Source organism: Phyllosticta citriasiana (genome assembly GCF_038021145.1).
Source record: "Phyllosticta citriasiana strain CBS 120426 chromosome Unknown IWZ02scaffold_12, whole genome shotgun sequence".
In the NCBI taxonomy this organism is placed as follows: Eukaryota; Fungi; Ascomycota; class Dothideomycetes; order Botryosphaeriales; family Phyllostictaceae; genus Phyllosticta; species Phyllosticta citriasiana.
The window spans coordinates 269,152-283,811 of record NW_027117289.1 but is presented as its reverse complement, the minus strand read 5'-3'; the positions used below and the strand labels follow the sequence as shown (position 1 = coordinate 283,811).

General features: G+C 38.1%; 2 protein-coding genes across 2 annotated transcripts; both read right to left on the bottom strand.

The window, feature by feature from the left end:
- Positions 1 to 135: 135 nt before the first annotated feature.
- Positions 136 to 2,316, bottom strand: IWZ02DRAFT_56202 (AAA family ATPase Rvb2/Reptin). The gene is made up of 4 exons (XM_066770894.1): positions 1,830 to 2,316; positions 1,333 to 1,779; positions 420 to 1,280; positions 136 to 356 (listed from the first exon to the last, which is right to left on the bottom strand). The coding sequence occupies exons 1-4, from the start codon at positions 1,836 to 1,838 to the stop codon at positions 255 to 257; spliced, it is 1,419 nt and encodes a 472-aa protein (XP_066619931.1). The 5' UTR covers positions 1,839 to 2,316; the 3' UTR covers positions 136 to 254.
- A 4,439-nt stretch (positions 2,317 to 6,755) lies between these two features.
- Positions 6,756 to 7,859, bottom strand: IWZ02DRAFT_435562 (uncharacterized protein; the record flags this gene model as incomplete). The annotated part of the gene is made up of 9 exons (XM_066766454.1): positions 6,756 to 6,779; positions 6,823 to 6,928; positions 6,955 to 6,982; positions 7,103 to 7,192; positions 7,282 to 7,306; positions 7,361 to 7,434; positions 7,531 to 7,560; positions 7,705 to 7,732; positions 7,812 to 7,859. The coding sequence occupies 9 exons, from the start codon at positions 7,857 to 7,859 to the stop codon at positions 6,756 to 6,758; spliced, it is 453 nt and encodes a 150-aa protein (XP_066619930.1).
- Between the last annotated feature and the right edge of the window lie 6,801 nt (positions 7,860 to 14,660).

Here is a 14,660-nt window from a genome sequence, read left to right as displayed (position 1 = left end):
AGCAAACCGTCGAATAGGGAGAAAGATGAGAGGTCCAAGCAAACCGCCGCCGTGCCACACTGCGCAGAGGGTATGGTGGTGTGAGGCAGGTGGATGAAGACGGCGGCGTGCTGGGTGTCTAGCAGCTGCGAAAGGGAGGGAGGAATCCCGGGGAACTTGTTTGTCGGTCACTGTTCTCGGTGTTGATGATTTCTTGAAGCGCGGCGATTGTTACGCCCTGCTTCTGCGCCCGTTGGCTTGTCGTTCGATGCTGTTTATGAGAGCTCCATGGCGTCTCCGCCACCGCTGCCGTTGGGGACGGAGAGCTCGACGGCGCCATCGACGCTGATGAAGCGCTTTTCGAATTCCGAGACAAACTGCAGTGTCGATTGTTAGAGATTCTGAATCTGCGTGGATCACACAATTGGCGGGGCGCTTACCTTGACGCTCCTGTCTGGGTCGTAAAAGAGCTTGAACGCGCGCTGCACGTCGTCGATGCTTACTTCGGTTGCCTTGCGCTTCTGCGCGAGCAAAAAGCTCGTTGTGATGAGGTTACTGGCATACCGCAAGTTGGTCTCGGAGCCGATTCTGGTCAGCAGCGCCAGTGCGTCTGGGCTTAGGTCGATTTCTTCTTCTTGCGCGCGGATGGCCAGGATCTGGCGCAGCTCTTCCTGGCTATATGGCAGAGTGGTGACGATGGCGACGCGGTCGAGAAAGTCGAGGGGCAGACCGTGTGGGCTCGAGTAGTTGGTTCCGCGAATCCTGGTGTGGCCCCGGTTTGATGCCATAATGACAATAGGTGCAAGCTGGTCCTCGAGAGCGCGATTGATGAAGCTGAAGCATTCAATGTCCAGCATGTGCACTTCGTCGATGAAGAGCACGCCCGGAACCAGCTCTGCCTTGCCTTCTTCTTTCCATTCCGCAACCTTGGTATCGATTTGCGCGCGCACTTCTTGACGAATCTCGCCAGTGTCGCCAGAGAAGAGAGCCAGAAAGCCTTGGGTCCGGCTGTTGATGACGTCAATTTCGTGGAGTGAGACGGTGTGGACGACTTCGCGACGTTGTTGGAGCTCGCCGTCTGGACAGGCAACAAATTTGGTGTCGGCGCCCATGGCGTCGTAGTCGCGCGAGCGCGTGTAGCTGCGGCCGAGTTTGGTGATTTTCCCTGACGCCTTGTCGATGCTGATGACGTCGCCTGCCATGACCTTTTCCTTGGTCATGCTATCAATCATCTTGGTTCCCATGTCGTAGACGGTCTCCATGTCGTTGGTCTTGATGGTAAGCTTGCCTTGCTTGTTTGACTGGACATGGTGTCAGCAATGCACGATCAGGAAGTTCTAAGAATACTCATACCCCAGTGACGCTCCTGTCTATCTGTATCTCAACAACCTCGCCCTCAATGACTTCGCTCTCTTCCGTTATCCGCACGCCGATACTTTTTCTGAAGGCCTGGGTAAGGGCCTCGGTCTTGCTCATCTCGAGGGAGAAGATCTCGGAGCTTGCAAGCATGGTAAAGGGTACATCGGGGCCTAGCGACTGGGCCATACCCATGGCGATGGCCGTCTTGCCAGTGCTCGGGGGACCTGCGACCAGAACTGCTCTTCCAGCAATCTTGCCATCCTTGACCATTTGCAGTATGATGGCGGCGGATTTTCGGGCCTTTTCTTGGCCTACGAGGCCTTGCGACGACGGCTTTGGCTCGAGAGTGTCCTGGTCGACGCCCAAGCCGCGAATGTGTGAATGGGCGGCGATGAGGTTGAGGCCGCGCAGCTCTTTGCTCTCGGCGATGGTGGTAATTGGCTGGAAGATGGTATTAGCGTGAAGTGGTTGTCAATGAGAGTCAGACTCACGGCAGCCATAATGGAGAGCAGGAACAGCGTTGAGGTTGGACTCGAGAGAAAGAAAGAGCTATGCTGTGGTGTTGAGGTGCAGTGCTGCGCGACCTAGGTAGGTAACACGCGCGGAAACGGCCCAGGCGCATCATCTTGACACGAAGAATAGCCGACGGGACGGGGAGAGACGCGACAACGAAGGAAGCCGGGGTACACAAGACTACGCGCTCTTCTTTGTCGTGCTACAAGCCAAAAGCACGGAAACACACATGATTGATAGCCACGTTACTGTAACTCACTAAACATTGCCTGCTCTGCAAAAATGCGCGCCGATTGCTGCCGCCGTGGGCTGCTCTTTAATGAAGGTAAGGCAGTGTGACAGATTATCTCATGAATCAGACGGGTGTCGCTTCGGGCGTTGTGATTACTAAATAACCCTAGGGCCTCTAGAGTGTTAAGGCTTAATCTAAGCTATATCTAGCTAGCACCCATATAAGGTAGCACCCTTAGTAACGCGTCTAAGAGTAACTTAAACTTATTTATATGTAAGGTTTTAGGAGGCTAGAATTTACTATACTATAACTCTATAATATATCATTATACTACCTTACTTTATACTTTCCCGCATTCTTTAAAGCTTATACTTTTATAGAATATCTATTTTAGCTATATAGTCTTAAGAGTTCATGTTAATTTATATTAAAGTATTAAAAGTTATGCCCTCCTAAAGTGTATAGGGTGACCCTCCTCTAGATTAAAGGTATAATCTAATAATAATAATATAAACCCCTATTAAATTATATATATACTATTTTATCTTTAGATTCTAAATCCTATTATGTTAAAAGAGGATGACTTAGGCTAAGTTTTAGTAGGTTTCTAGGTAGTATCTATATATCCTATTTAGTTAGTTATAGTACGTAACTAGTGGTCGGAATTTTAAGAGATGTTAAATTAAAGACGTAAGGGCATTATAAAAGTTTACTAGGATATTATAAATGTTAGTATTAGTACTAGTTATGTTATAGATATTAAAGTGCTTACCTTTCTAAAGTATATACTAAACGCGCGTAGCTAAGTCTATGTTAGTAGACCCTAGAAACCCTATAAACTTAAGGAACCCTATGAATTTAAGGAACCCTATAAACTTAAGGAACCCTAAGAGCTAATAGTAGGTAATTATAGGGGTAAGTAATCTTAGGTATAAGTATATAGGTAGAAGGAACTATAACCTAAACTACTAAAATAGACGGCTACTCTTAATAGCTAACATAGTAGTAGTTATATACTATATACCCTAAAATCTACGCCTAAGGGCTAACGTAATTAACTTTATATATAATCTAGTATAGACTCTAACCTTATATTAAGTTTTAGATCTAGTATTAGTAATGAGGTATTATAGTTAGGGGATGATCTTTTAACCTAAATAACTATCCTAGAGCCCTAGTTTAATACTATATCTAAAGTAGAGCGTGACCTTACGTGTTATTTTAGTTAGATTCTATAAATAAGGCTATAGGCCCTAAAAGATATTATTAGCCTAGCGCGTTACTTAGATAATATAGAGTTCTAAGAAGTAACATTATAACTCTATCTTATAAGAATCCTTAATAAGATGAAGCCTAGGGTAAACCTCTAGCTATATTAGGAGTAGATTTATACCTTACGGAGGTTAATCTTTAGGAAAGGTTATATAATTCTAATTACTTAGACTAGATTTAGGAAAAGCCTCATCTTATACGCGTATACTATCTTAACTAGCTAGGTAACTATTTAGATTATCCCGCTTAGTAAACTAGGTAATAAATAGTAGGCTAATATTAGAAGATTAAGTAGATATAGGCCCTATCTTATTAATTTAGAGAGTAAAGTAGAGAACCTAAGACTCTTAGTAGAGGTCTAAGTAGGGAAATATACTTATATCCTCTTTAGGCCTAAGTAGGCGGTAGAAGAGGAGGTCTATACGGCGTTACGGTCTATTAAGACTAAGATTAGCATGCTTACTATTAATAAGTATTATCTTATTAAGTAGTAGGCAGGTTTCCGGCTATACTTTACTACTTTAAAGGAGCTATATAGTTTCCTTAGCCCGGAGACTATCTAGTTTACTTATTTAGCTATAATAGATAATAAGACTAAGTAGGCTATTAAAAGAGATACTAGGTTCCTAAATAAAGGGCTATAGCTGGGCTAGATATAGGTAATTTATATATTAATTAATTACCCTAACATCTCTATCTACGTGCGTCTAATCCTAAGAGGCTAGAAAGGATCATTTAAGGGGCTCTACTTTATACTAGATATAAGTATTAGCGCCTCTATGCGGATAAGTACCCCTAAGTAGATACTAAAGATGATTATTTTTATTAATAGTATTAGGATAGTCTAGAATGTAGTAACTTACCTTTAATCTATCCTTATTACTAAGATAAAGGACTACGCTACTAATAAACAATATAGTTAGGGTTATAATAGGAAAGGTAGATATGTAATAAATATTATTAGTGAGTTTACATTACGGGTTACGGAATTTAATAAGGATAATTAATATAAGGAGTTCTATAAGCTAGACTTAGCTATATATATTATAGTAGTAATAACCTCTCTTAGAATAGGTATTAACGTCCTAGACGTAGAGTATATTATTATATAGGACTTCCTACCTAAATAATCTCTTAGAGATGTCTAGTAGTAACTTAGTCATAGTAGATATGGCTTTAGATGAATAAGCTAAGGCATTATACTTCTTCTATACTAGGCCTTTAATAACTAGGGCCAGGATTAGCTAAAAGAGGATATAAGGTCTCTAAAAAAGGCTCCGGTCCTATTACTAGGATATCTAAAAGGGACTAGGAATATAACCTAGTAGGTATAGAGAGAGTTAAGATAAGTTACGTAGTTAAGTAATCCTACTAGTAACACTATAGATAACTCATCCTAGTAGTTAGCTACTACATCTAGTGCTCTAGTTAGGACTAACTTATCTAGAGTCCTATTATAGACTAAATAGGATATAGCGAACTAGAGGGAACTAGATAAGGTTTAGAAAGATATAATTAATAGATGCTACTAGAGAGTATTCCTAGAGTATCTTAGAGAGAATAAATTGCCGTACGGCGCTAGACTACCTCCTATACTAGTTAAACACTACTATAGTTACTATAATCTAGTACTATTCCTAATCTTTATACTAGCCCCGCTATAGCTAAAGAAGCTAAGGTATCTAAAAGTAGGGTATAGGCTAGGGTTTACCTTAGAGTCTATTAATAAGTAGTTATTAGAGGTTATAGAAGAGAAGTATAGTAGGCGTATAAGGCGATTCCGGTTAATACTAGCGCTAATTATAAGGGACGCCTAGCACTAGTAAACAGCGCATTTTTTTAGTAGGCGTAAGAGTATAGAGTTCTAGGAATTATTAATACTAGATGCTTTATATAAGGAGGTCCTATTATTAAAGGAGTAGAAGCATCTAGAGATAATAGGTTAGTAACTACTTAAGCACCTTAAAGGACCGGTTATCTAATATGTAGAAGAGTAGGCAGAAAAGGCTAGATAAGAGAAGAAGAGAAAGAGTAAGGAGAAGAAGTAGGCTAAGTAGGCAGCTTAAGAGACTTAATTAACCCTAGGGACTTAATTAACCCTAGAGACTTAATTAACCCTAGGGACTTAATTAACCCTAGGGAGTAAAGAAACCTATAAGATAGGGAATCTATTAGAGTATAAGATGTATTAGACGCGTATTCACACCTATAATAACTAACTCTCTCACGTTATCGCTAAGTAAAACCTTATATAGATATATAGAACACCGCCTAGTTCTCTATAGCTCCTTATTTAAGTAAGAGAGGACTAATAATAGTAGTAGTAGTAGTAGTAGTAAGTCCTAGTACTAGATTTATAAATAGGAGAGGGGGCCTTACTTTCTAATATCTCTAAATTATAGTATATACTAGAGATATAATTAGAGGTTATAGAATAGGTTAAGGTTACTAATTCATAATAAGTACTAGAGATATAATTAGGAGACGTCTAAGATGCCTAGGTTATTAACTCTCCTATGCTATTAGAGAAAGTAGGCCGGAAATAATAAGGTAGTAGGCTAGTAGGATTAAGAGGAATACTAAAGTAGAGGCTAAGAGGGGGTAGTTAGGAGCCCTATACGCTAAGTATACTAAGGCTATAGGGTTATCTACTAAATAGTTTAAGACCCGGTACTCCTATAACTTATACACCGCGGAGGTAGTATCTATTATTAGAATAGGAACTACTAAATTTAGAGCCGCGGTCCTTATAGCTAGTAGTAGGATTCTCACTAAAATTAAGGGTGTCTAGGCGTTCGCGTACTCTAATAGAGAGGGCAAGATATAGTAGATACTACTAAGTAGAATAGCCTAAGTAGGTCCGGCGTAAGATTTAGTATTATTAGTAGATAGTTTAGTAAAGGTCTAAGATTATAGAAGCCTATAACCCCTAAGGGCTAATTAAAGCGCTTACCTAACTTAAAGAACCCTACTAGCTAATTAGTTAAGTATAGCTAAAGGTCTATATACTTTATTACTAAACGCCTATAAACCTAGAGGGTAAATTAAAGCGCCTACTTAACCTAAAGAACCCTAGTAGCTAATTAGTTTAAATATAGTTAAAGGGAGTCTATATACTTTATTATTAGCTTAAGCTCTATAGGTAGGCGTACTAGAGGGTAGGCATACTAGAGGGTAGGCGCGCGGCTAGGTACTCTAGTATTATATTATTATCTATAACCTCTTATCTACCTCTCCTCTATAACTATTACCTTTCCTTATCCTCCTCTACTACCACCACCACTACTACTACTAATAATAATAATAATAATAATAATATGCCCGCTTACTACTCTACTTACCCCTTACGCTACGTGTATCTTACCTACCTTACCCTCCCCCCTCTCCTACGGGCTTCGGCCTAATATAATAGAGTGCTCTTATTCTATTATAGTAGTATATAGCCCTAGCCTACTACCTCTACTAACTTTAGTTAGGTTAGTAAGGAGGATATTCCTTATCTTATTAGCCGCTTTAACTAAGGTTAGCTTAGGTCTAGCCATATACACCCGCCTATTATTACGTACGTATAGACTATTTAGAGATTTAGTTTAACTTACTAAACTATATCATGATAGGCTACTACTACTATAGTAGTAGTAGTAGTAAAACGTAGCCTTACTTATGTTATTACCCGCCCGCTTACTGTAAGCTAAACTAAACTCTACTACCTTATATATAGACTAACCTCTAGTATAAGTAGCCTACCTATACTACCTAGTAAGTAGTAGTAGTAATAGTAGCAGCCGTTATCGCTACTACTACTATAGTTTAGTAGTTTACCGTCGCTACTATCGTCTATATAAGTAATTAGTCTAACTCTAGGAACTTAAATACCTTAAGACTAACCTTATATAGTAGCTCTCTACTACCCCCCCTACGCTTACCCTTACCGCCTATACTGCTATCACCCTCCGTATAAGTAATTAGTCTAACTCTAGGGACTTAAATACCTTAAAGACTAACCTTAGATAGTAGCTCCCTACTACCCCCCCCGCGCTTACGCTCACCCTTACCGCCCATACCACCGTTATCGCCCTCTATATAAGTAATTAGTCTAACTCTAGGGACTTAAATACCTTAAAGACTAACCTTAGATAGTAGCTCCCTACTACCCCCTCTATGCTTATACTTACCCTTACCGCCCGTACCGCCGTTATTACCCTCTATATAAGTAATTAGTCTAACTCTAGAGACTTAAATACCTTAAAAACTAACCTTAGATAGTAGCTTCCTACTACCCCTTCTACTACCGCGCTTACCCTACCTCTCCCTACCCCTACTCCTCCCCCCCCCTAGCCCTTACTTACTACTACTACTAACCCTATCGCCGTAGGTCTATATACTATAGTGTTATTTAATGGTAATGCTAATAGGTATAGTATAGAACCCTATTAGTATCGCTTCTACCTCTTACCCTTAGGGCCTTACTAGTAGCTATAGCTACTAAGTAAGTATAAACCATCTAGGATATAGGTATAGAAAGACTAATATACTATAGGAATAATAATACTCCGGCTCCTACTAGCCTAACAGCTAGGGATAATATTAGGGAGTAGTTAGTAGAGCTTACCTACTAGTAAATTACCTATAGCTAAGCCCACCGCCCCTTTAACTTCTTTTAGCCTAGTTAGGTTACGGGGCTCTATACTACCTAGGACTATAATATATAGTAGTTAGCTAGCTTAGCTGCCTTAGAGACCCCTAAGTCTAAGTAATAGGAGGCGTAGGGTAATAGGATAGTTACTAACTATTAGTACTAGGTTAGCTACATCTTCTATATTATAGAGACTTAGGCGGGTATAGAGAGACTTAGTAATACCCGGTACTAGCCCTACTAAGACGCTAGCTATAAATGTTAGGTTTACTAGTAGGAGGCTATTAATAAGATTAGTAAGGCTAGTAAAGCTTACGCGCGCTACTATAATAAAATCCGGAAGTATTCTCTAGTCTACTAGAAGAAGGAGTTAGTACCGCGTAAGTAGAAGTAGCCCCTACCTCTATATTCTAGTCATCGTCCCCTTAAGCCTAAGGGGCCCCCTAGTAGTCTACTACTAGAAGTAGGAGGGTCTAGTATCGCGGTATAGCTAGTTAGTTAGGGTGTTAGTCTAGTTATTTAGTGTTTAGGTTTAGTATTATTTAGTTTAGGTGCCGGGTTAGGATGCCTATAGTTTTTTTTTCTCTCTCCTCTTCGGTTTTTTTTTTATACTATAAAGTACTATACGTCCTATTATGATTACATTTCTAGTAGCTATAATCTAAGTCCTATCTTATAACATGGCTCACGCTATATAAGCTATTTATAGTAGCTAGCGTCGTTCGTACCGCTTATATATTAAATCCTATAGGTTCTATTTAGCTCCTAGGGTTAATAGGGTTAATAGGGTTCCTAGGGTTAGTTAAGTTCATAGGGTAGCCTAAGTTACTAAAGAGAATAGCTCTATAACTAATTAAATAGTAAATAGAAGGGGGGGTTTCATTATATATAGCCGGTATATTAGATCCTAAGTGCCCTAATTGAATCTTAGGGTTAATAGGGTTAATTAAGATGATAGGATCGCCTAAGTTAATTAAGAGGTTAGCTTTATAGCTAGTTAAATAGTGAAAAGGGAGGAGATTATATTATATATAACTAGCGCTATTTATGCTATTTATGTAATAGATCCTATAAGCCCTAACCGGATCCTAGGGTTAAAAGAGTTAATTAGGTTGCCTAGGCTATCTAGGATAGGTATATTATAGCCGCTTACATCTTATAAGGCCTAAGAGATAGTATTAAGTCTCGCTCTAAGAATTATAAGGTACTTATCGGCTATCTCGGCTATATTATTATTAGACCGGATATTCGCTTTATAATCCTATTAGATAAACCTCTTAACCTACTATCCTTAAAACGGATATCTACTCTACCCTCCTAAGCGATCCCTTTTTCCCTTATCTCTTTAATAATACTACTATGTAAGTAGAGTTATTACTCCTATATTATCTTATCTAGTAGACACCTTAGGTAGTTAATCTACTTATATCGTTTAAATGATTAATCTTCTATGATACTCTTATCATGCTTCATCCCCTAAACGCTACTCTAAATAATATAGGAAAAGAGACTAAGCCTACTACCTACGCCGGCCTAGTAATAGGGATAGGAGTCCGAAACTCCTTATTCTTACTATTATTATTATTTTTATTCTCGCCGTTACCGTTATTACTATCGTCGTCGTTATCGTTATTATCGTCGTTATTATCGTCGTCCTCCTCCTTAACGATACTACTACTAATAATAATCACCCTAACTTAGTTCTCTACATAATTACTAATCGGTGGCCTAGATTCTATCTAATAGGAGTCGCTTCTATTACCGTTATCCTAGGGAGCCCCTAGCCTATTATCTAGCTATATATACGCCCTACTAGCCATCCTATAGTTTATATAATCCCTACTAAAAAGGTAACCTAGGTTTTCTAGGTCCTTAATAATAGTATAGGGTAGTATCCCTAGGTATTACTAATAGGTCTAATATAGGATAGCCTTAATTACGAGATATAAGGCGTAGAAATAAAAATAGGCTATTTAGTTAAATAATTAGAGGATGAGGGGGTGCTATTAGCTAGCTATAGTAACCGCGTATATTTAAAGCTCGCGGATAGAACATAACATCTAACCTATTAGAAGAGAAGAGTATTTAATCATGAATAGCGCATGATCTAGAGTTCTACTAGCGCGCTTAATTATAATATAGATAGCTTAGATGTCACGAATGCTCTAACTAAGGCCTTATATTAGAATACTAACGGTATAGACGACCTAATAGAACTAGGGAAAAACCTTAGCCGGCCTATTTTAGAGTTTAATAATAAATTAAGGAATAAAGTCTCGATCTAGGATAAGTAGCATCTTATATAGTTTCATAGCGTTTACTAGAAAGGGGATAGGAGTAGGGTTAGTTATAGTATTAGAAGACGAAGAGATAAGTAAAGTTAAGAAATAGGATAAGAGACGAGTTTTAAATACGCTAGAGTACTAGATCATTAATTAAGGTTAATTTATTAGTACTAGATAAAGTAGGATGGAGTCTCTAGCGCTTTAGTCTACCCGTCTACGGGCATATTATAACATAGCCTTTATAAGATTAGTTAGTAGGGTTAATAGGGTCTTTAGGATTTATAGGGTCGTAAGGGTTTATAGGGACCCTAGCTTTCTACTATTCCTATTCCTTATTTAGTATAGTAAGTAAGTTAATTACTAGATTATTAATCGTATTAAGCTGTTTATTACTATTATTAATAAATCCCTTAATCTTAATCTTATCTAGGCGCATATTACTATTATTAATAAACTCTTTAAATCCTCCTATATCTATACCCTATTATGGTAGTATAGGATATATAATTTAAGCATAATACTCACCTTATCTTATATAGAGCTTATATTAGCGGTATTCTATAAAGATAAGTAATATCTTTATTATATACCGTATGGTAGATGGTTTATAGTAGAGAATGTAGTAGATTCTTTACTATAAGAGAACTTCCTTAAAGGACTAACTAGCAGGCTACCTAAGGGTGTTTATATAGAAGAACCTATAGATTCTAGAGAGTTCTATCTCTAGGTAATTAGTAATAGGTTCTTCTATTAATAGAAGACGATTTCTAATTAATCTAGACTAGAAGATTCTAGGCCTTAGTAATGAGACAATCTAGAATAAGGGCTAGAATCTAAAAGAACCCGTAGGAATAAGTTCTTAGTAATAGAAGAGGTCTTTATATAGAAGAACCTATAGATTCTAGAGAGTTCTATCTCTAGGTAATTAGTAATAGGTTCTTCTATTAATAGAAGACGATTTCTAATTAATCTAGACTAGAAGATTCTAGGCCTTAGTAATAAGACAATCTAGAATAAGGGCTAGAATCTGAAAGAACCCGTAGGAATAAGTTCTTAGTAATAGAAGAGGTCTAGAAGAGTCTAGAACAGTCTAGACTTATTCTTAGGCCTCTAACACTCCCCCTAACTTATTACGCAGGGTAATAGAGAGGAATTTAGTAAAGAGAGCCTTAGTAAGTACCTTAGTTAAGGCGTCTATAGGCATCTTCTTTAGTAGTAGTAGGTTCCCTATTACTATAGAGTAAGTAATAAGAGATATCTTCCTCTATATTACTTAGGCCTTCTATAGTAACATAGCTGCTACTACTAGGGATTCTAACCTCTTTAAAGGTCTCTCTAAGAGGATGAGGTACTTCTTCTATAGGGCTATTAATAGTAGCCTCTATAGTAGTCGATTCCTTAGAGGATTTTTCTCTAAGGCGCTCACTTCTCCTAGGCTCCTCCCTACTAGTATCTATAGTAGTTATAGACCTAGATCTTAGTCTATTAGGAGGGCTAGTTATAGAAGAAGGAAATATAGGCTTAGTATAGTCTATATCTTCCTTATCTTCTATACTTTTAGTATAGGGAGAAGGAAATTTATCCTCTTTAAAGGTAACATCCCTAGTGCGTATAATAGCTTGTTTTTCTATATCCTAGCATCTATAAATATGCTCCCCCTTAAAGCCTAATAATATACTAGGCCTAGAGCGTGGAGAATACTTAGAGGATATAGTACGCTTTTCTCTAGGGATGTTTATAAAGACTTTACTTCCGAAAGTCTTTATATAAGAGAGATTTATAGTAGGAGACCTGCCCTTAGCTATATTTAGCCGGGCTAGAGGCGAAATACCCTCTAGGGACTTCTTAGGGGTCCGGTTTAGAATATAAGCGGCGGTTTTAATAGCCTCTAGCTAGAAGGTAAGGGGGACCTTAGAATTTAAGAGAAGGCAACGGGTAATAGTATCTATTAACCTATGTGTCCTCTCTATAAGCCCGTTTTACTCTAGGCTATAAGGAGAACTCTTTTCTAGAGTTATTCCTTTATTTTTAGCTAGTAAATCTAGCTGAGTTCCCCTATATTCTAGGCCATTATCTAGCCTTAAAGACTGGACTTTACCATGCGGCTCTATAAGTTTAAGATAGTAAACTATCTTATTATAGGCTTCTCCTTTAGTAAATAGGGGGAATACCTATGTAAACCTACTATAATAGTCTATAAAGGCTATATAGTAGGTATATCCCCCTATTCCCTTAGGAGTAATAGGTCCTACGATATCTAGACCTATCTTCTTATAAGGTTTAGAGACCGCTACTAGTGTAGTAGATATAGTACGCTTAGATTTAGCTAAAGGGCATATAGAATAGTCTATTTTACTACCCTTAATAGGTAGTAGTGCCCTAAGAGCTTCTAAGTTTATATGCCCTAACCTATTATGCTATAGGTTTAAATCTACTATATATGAGTAATTTATAGTAGATTCTACCTTAGGTAGTATAAATAGGTTATTCTAAAGTAAACCTTCGGCATATATCTGCTCTCTTTTATCTATAAGTCTTAAGTTCTTTATATCTAGATATATACCATGTATATATAGCCTAGATATAGAGATAAGATTTATAGATAAATCGGGGATATAGAGAGCGTCTAGAAGGGTTAGATTTATCCTTCTATCAGCGTACTTAAAGGTAATAGGTATAGTACCTATTCCTTTAGCATAGATCTCTCCTTTACCTAGTTTTATAGGTAAATTTACTTCTTTTAAAGAAGTAAAGAGATCTTTATGTCTAGACATATAGGCTATAGCGCCGGTATCTAGAATCTAGTCATTTAGGCCGGGACCCGCGGTAAAATAAGAGGTATAACCCGTAATGTGTAGGGTATCCTCTAAATCCGTAGGACTACTATTATTTTCTTTACCCTTTAAATTCCTAGCTCTTTTATAGCAGTCCTTTTCTAGATGGCCATTCTTTTTGCAATAAGAGCACTTCTTAGTACTCTTATTATTATAAGTAGAGGCGTTCTTTTTAGAAGAAGATTTCCCTTTATTACTAGTTGTAGTAATAAGGGCAGTATTACTTTCTTCTTCTAGTTCTCGGCGCCGAGACTCTTCTACTAGACGCTCTATAAGGTGGTCTAGAGTAGTCTCTTCTTTTAGCCCTAGCTGGGCTACGGCGCTCCATGAAGAATAGCTACTAGGTATATTACTAAAGAATACACCTAGTTTCTACCTCTCCGTTAAGGCCATCTTAGTCTAAGATAATAGGGTTATCTCATCTAATAGATTAGCCACCTAGGTATTAATATCTCCCGTATCTTTAAGGCTTAGTAGCCTTATAAAGTGTGAGACTTCCCATAAAAGTCCCTTAGATTCACATCTTTTTCTAAGGGCTTCTCCCATAGAACTTACAGTTCTATAATGGGCAATACTAGAATAAAGTTTAGGATCTATAGAGGTCCTAATGAAAGTCCTTATTCTAGCATTATTAACCTCCTAGGTAGGATCTTCTACTTTAGGTTAAGATTTAGAGTCTAGATGGGCTTTTAGCCCTTCTACAATCACTATATCATTTATAGTAGATCGCTAAGACTCCTAGTTCTCAGGGCCTTTAAGTTTAGGAATGCTAGGGAATTCTTTTCCCATATTTCCTAGTAGAAGATGTTCCTTTCTTAAGGTATATTAAAGATTTTATACCTTATAGAGGTCTTTAGAGTATAAAACTCTATGTACTTATAGTTTTAAGCGAAAACTATAAGTGTATGAAGTCTCGAAGTTTATTAGGTGCTAATGGGCCTGATGCACCTAATAGAAAGTAGGGAGATTATTAGAGTATCGATGTTTTCTCTAATAACTTAGCCGGGAGTAGAGATATAAGGAATCTGATTTTAGATCCTTGTCCGCCGAGTTTTTCTCTTCAAAACGGTATACTACTTTGCTTACTAAGCAAAGTATTCGGGTCGATGCGGGTCGAAAACGTTTTAAAGTGTCGTGAAGTTTTAGTGTTCCTCGTGCCAAGACACTAGCGGGAACTAGTGTAAACGGGTAACGCTTAGGCCTAATATGGTATAGAGGCCGCGCAGCCACACCTTATATCAACATAGTTGATAGAAATGTAAGGAAATCCGGAGAAAGGTAGAGAAAGGTAAAGAATAGGTAGCGAATAAGGTTATTCTAGACCACTAGAAGGTTCTAGAATAAAATCCTAGGTAGATATAGGCCCGACGGTCCTAGGAAAAATTCGATAGGCTAAGAGCCTAAGGATAGGGCTTAGGATACTAGTCCTTACCCTAAAAAATGCCTTACTTATATAAATAAGTAGGCTTTCCCTAGACTTCTTTATAAGTTTAGCTTAATAGCTATCCACCGAGATAGTCTTACTAAGCCTTACTTATAAGAGCGGTCTA

Bases quoted from the DNA above. Each gene is read 5' to 3' on its own strand.
- IWZ02DRAFT_56202 (XM_066770894.1), bottom strand. The intron at 1,281-1,332 runs GTATGAGTATTC...CACCATGTCCAG, and splicing joins TAGACAGGAGCGTCACTGGG to TCAAACAAGCAAGGCAAGCT. The intron at 357-419 runs GTAAGCGCCCCG...TCGACACTGCAG, and splicing joins ACCCAGACAGGAGCGTCAAG to TTTGTCTCGGAATTCGAAAA.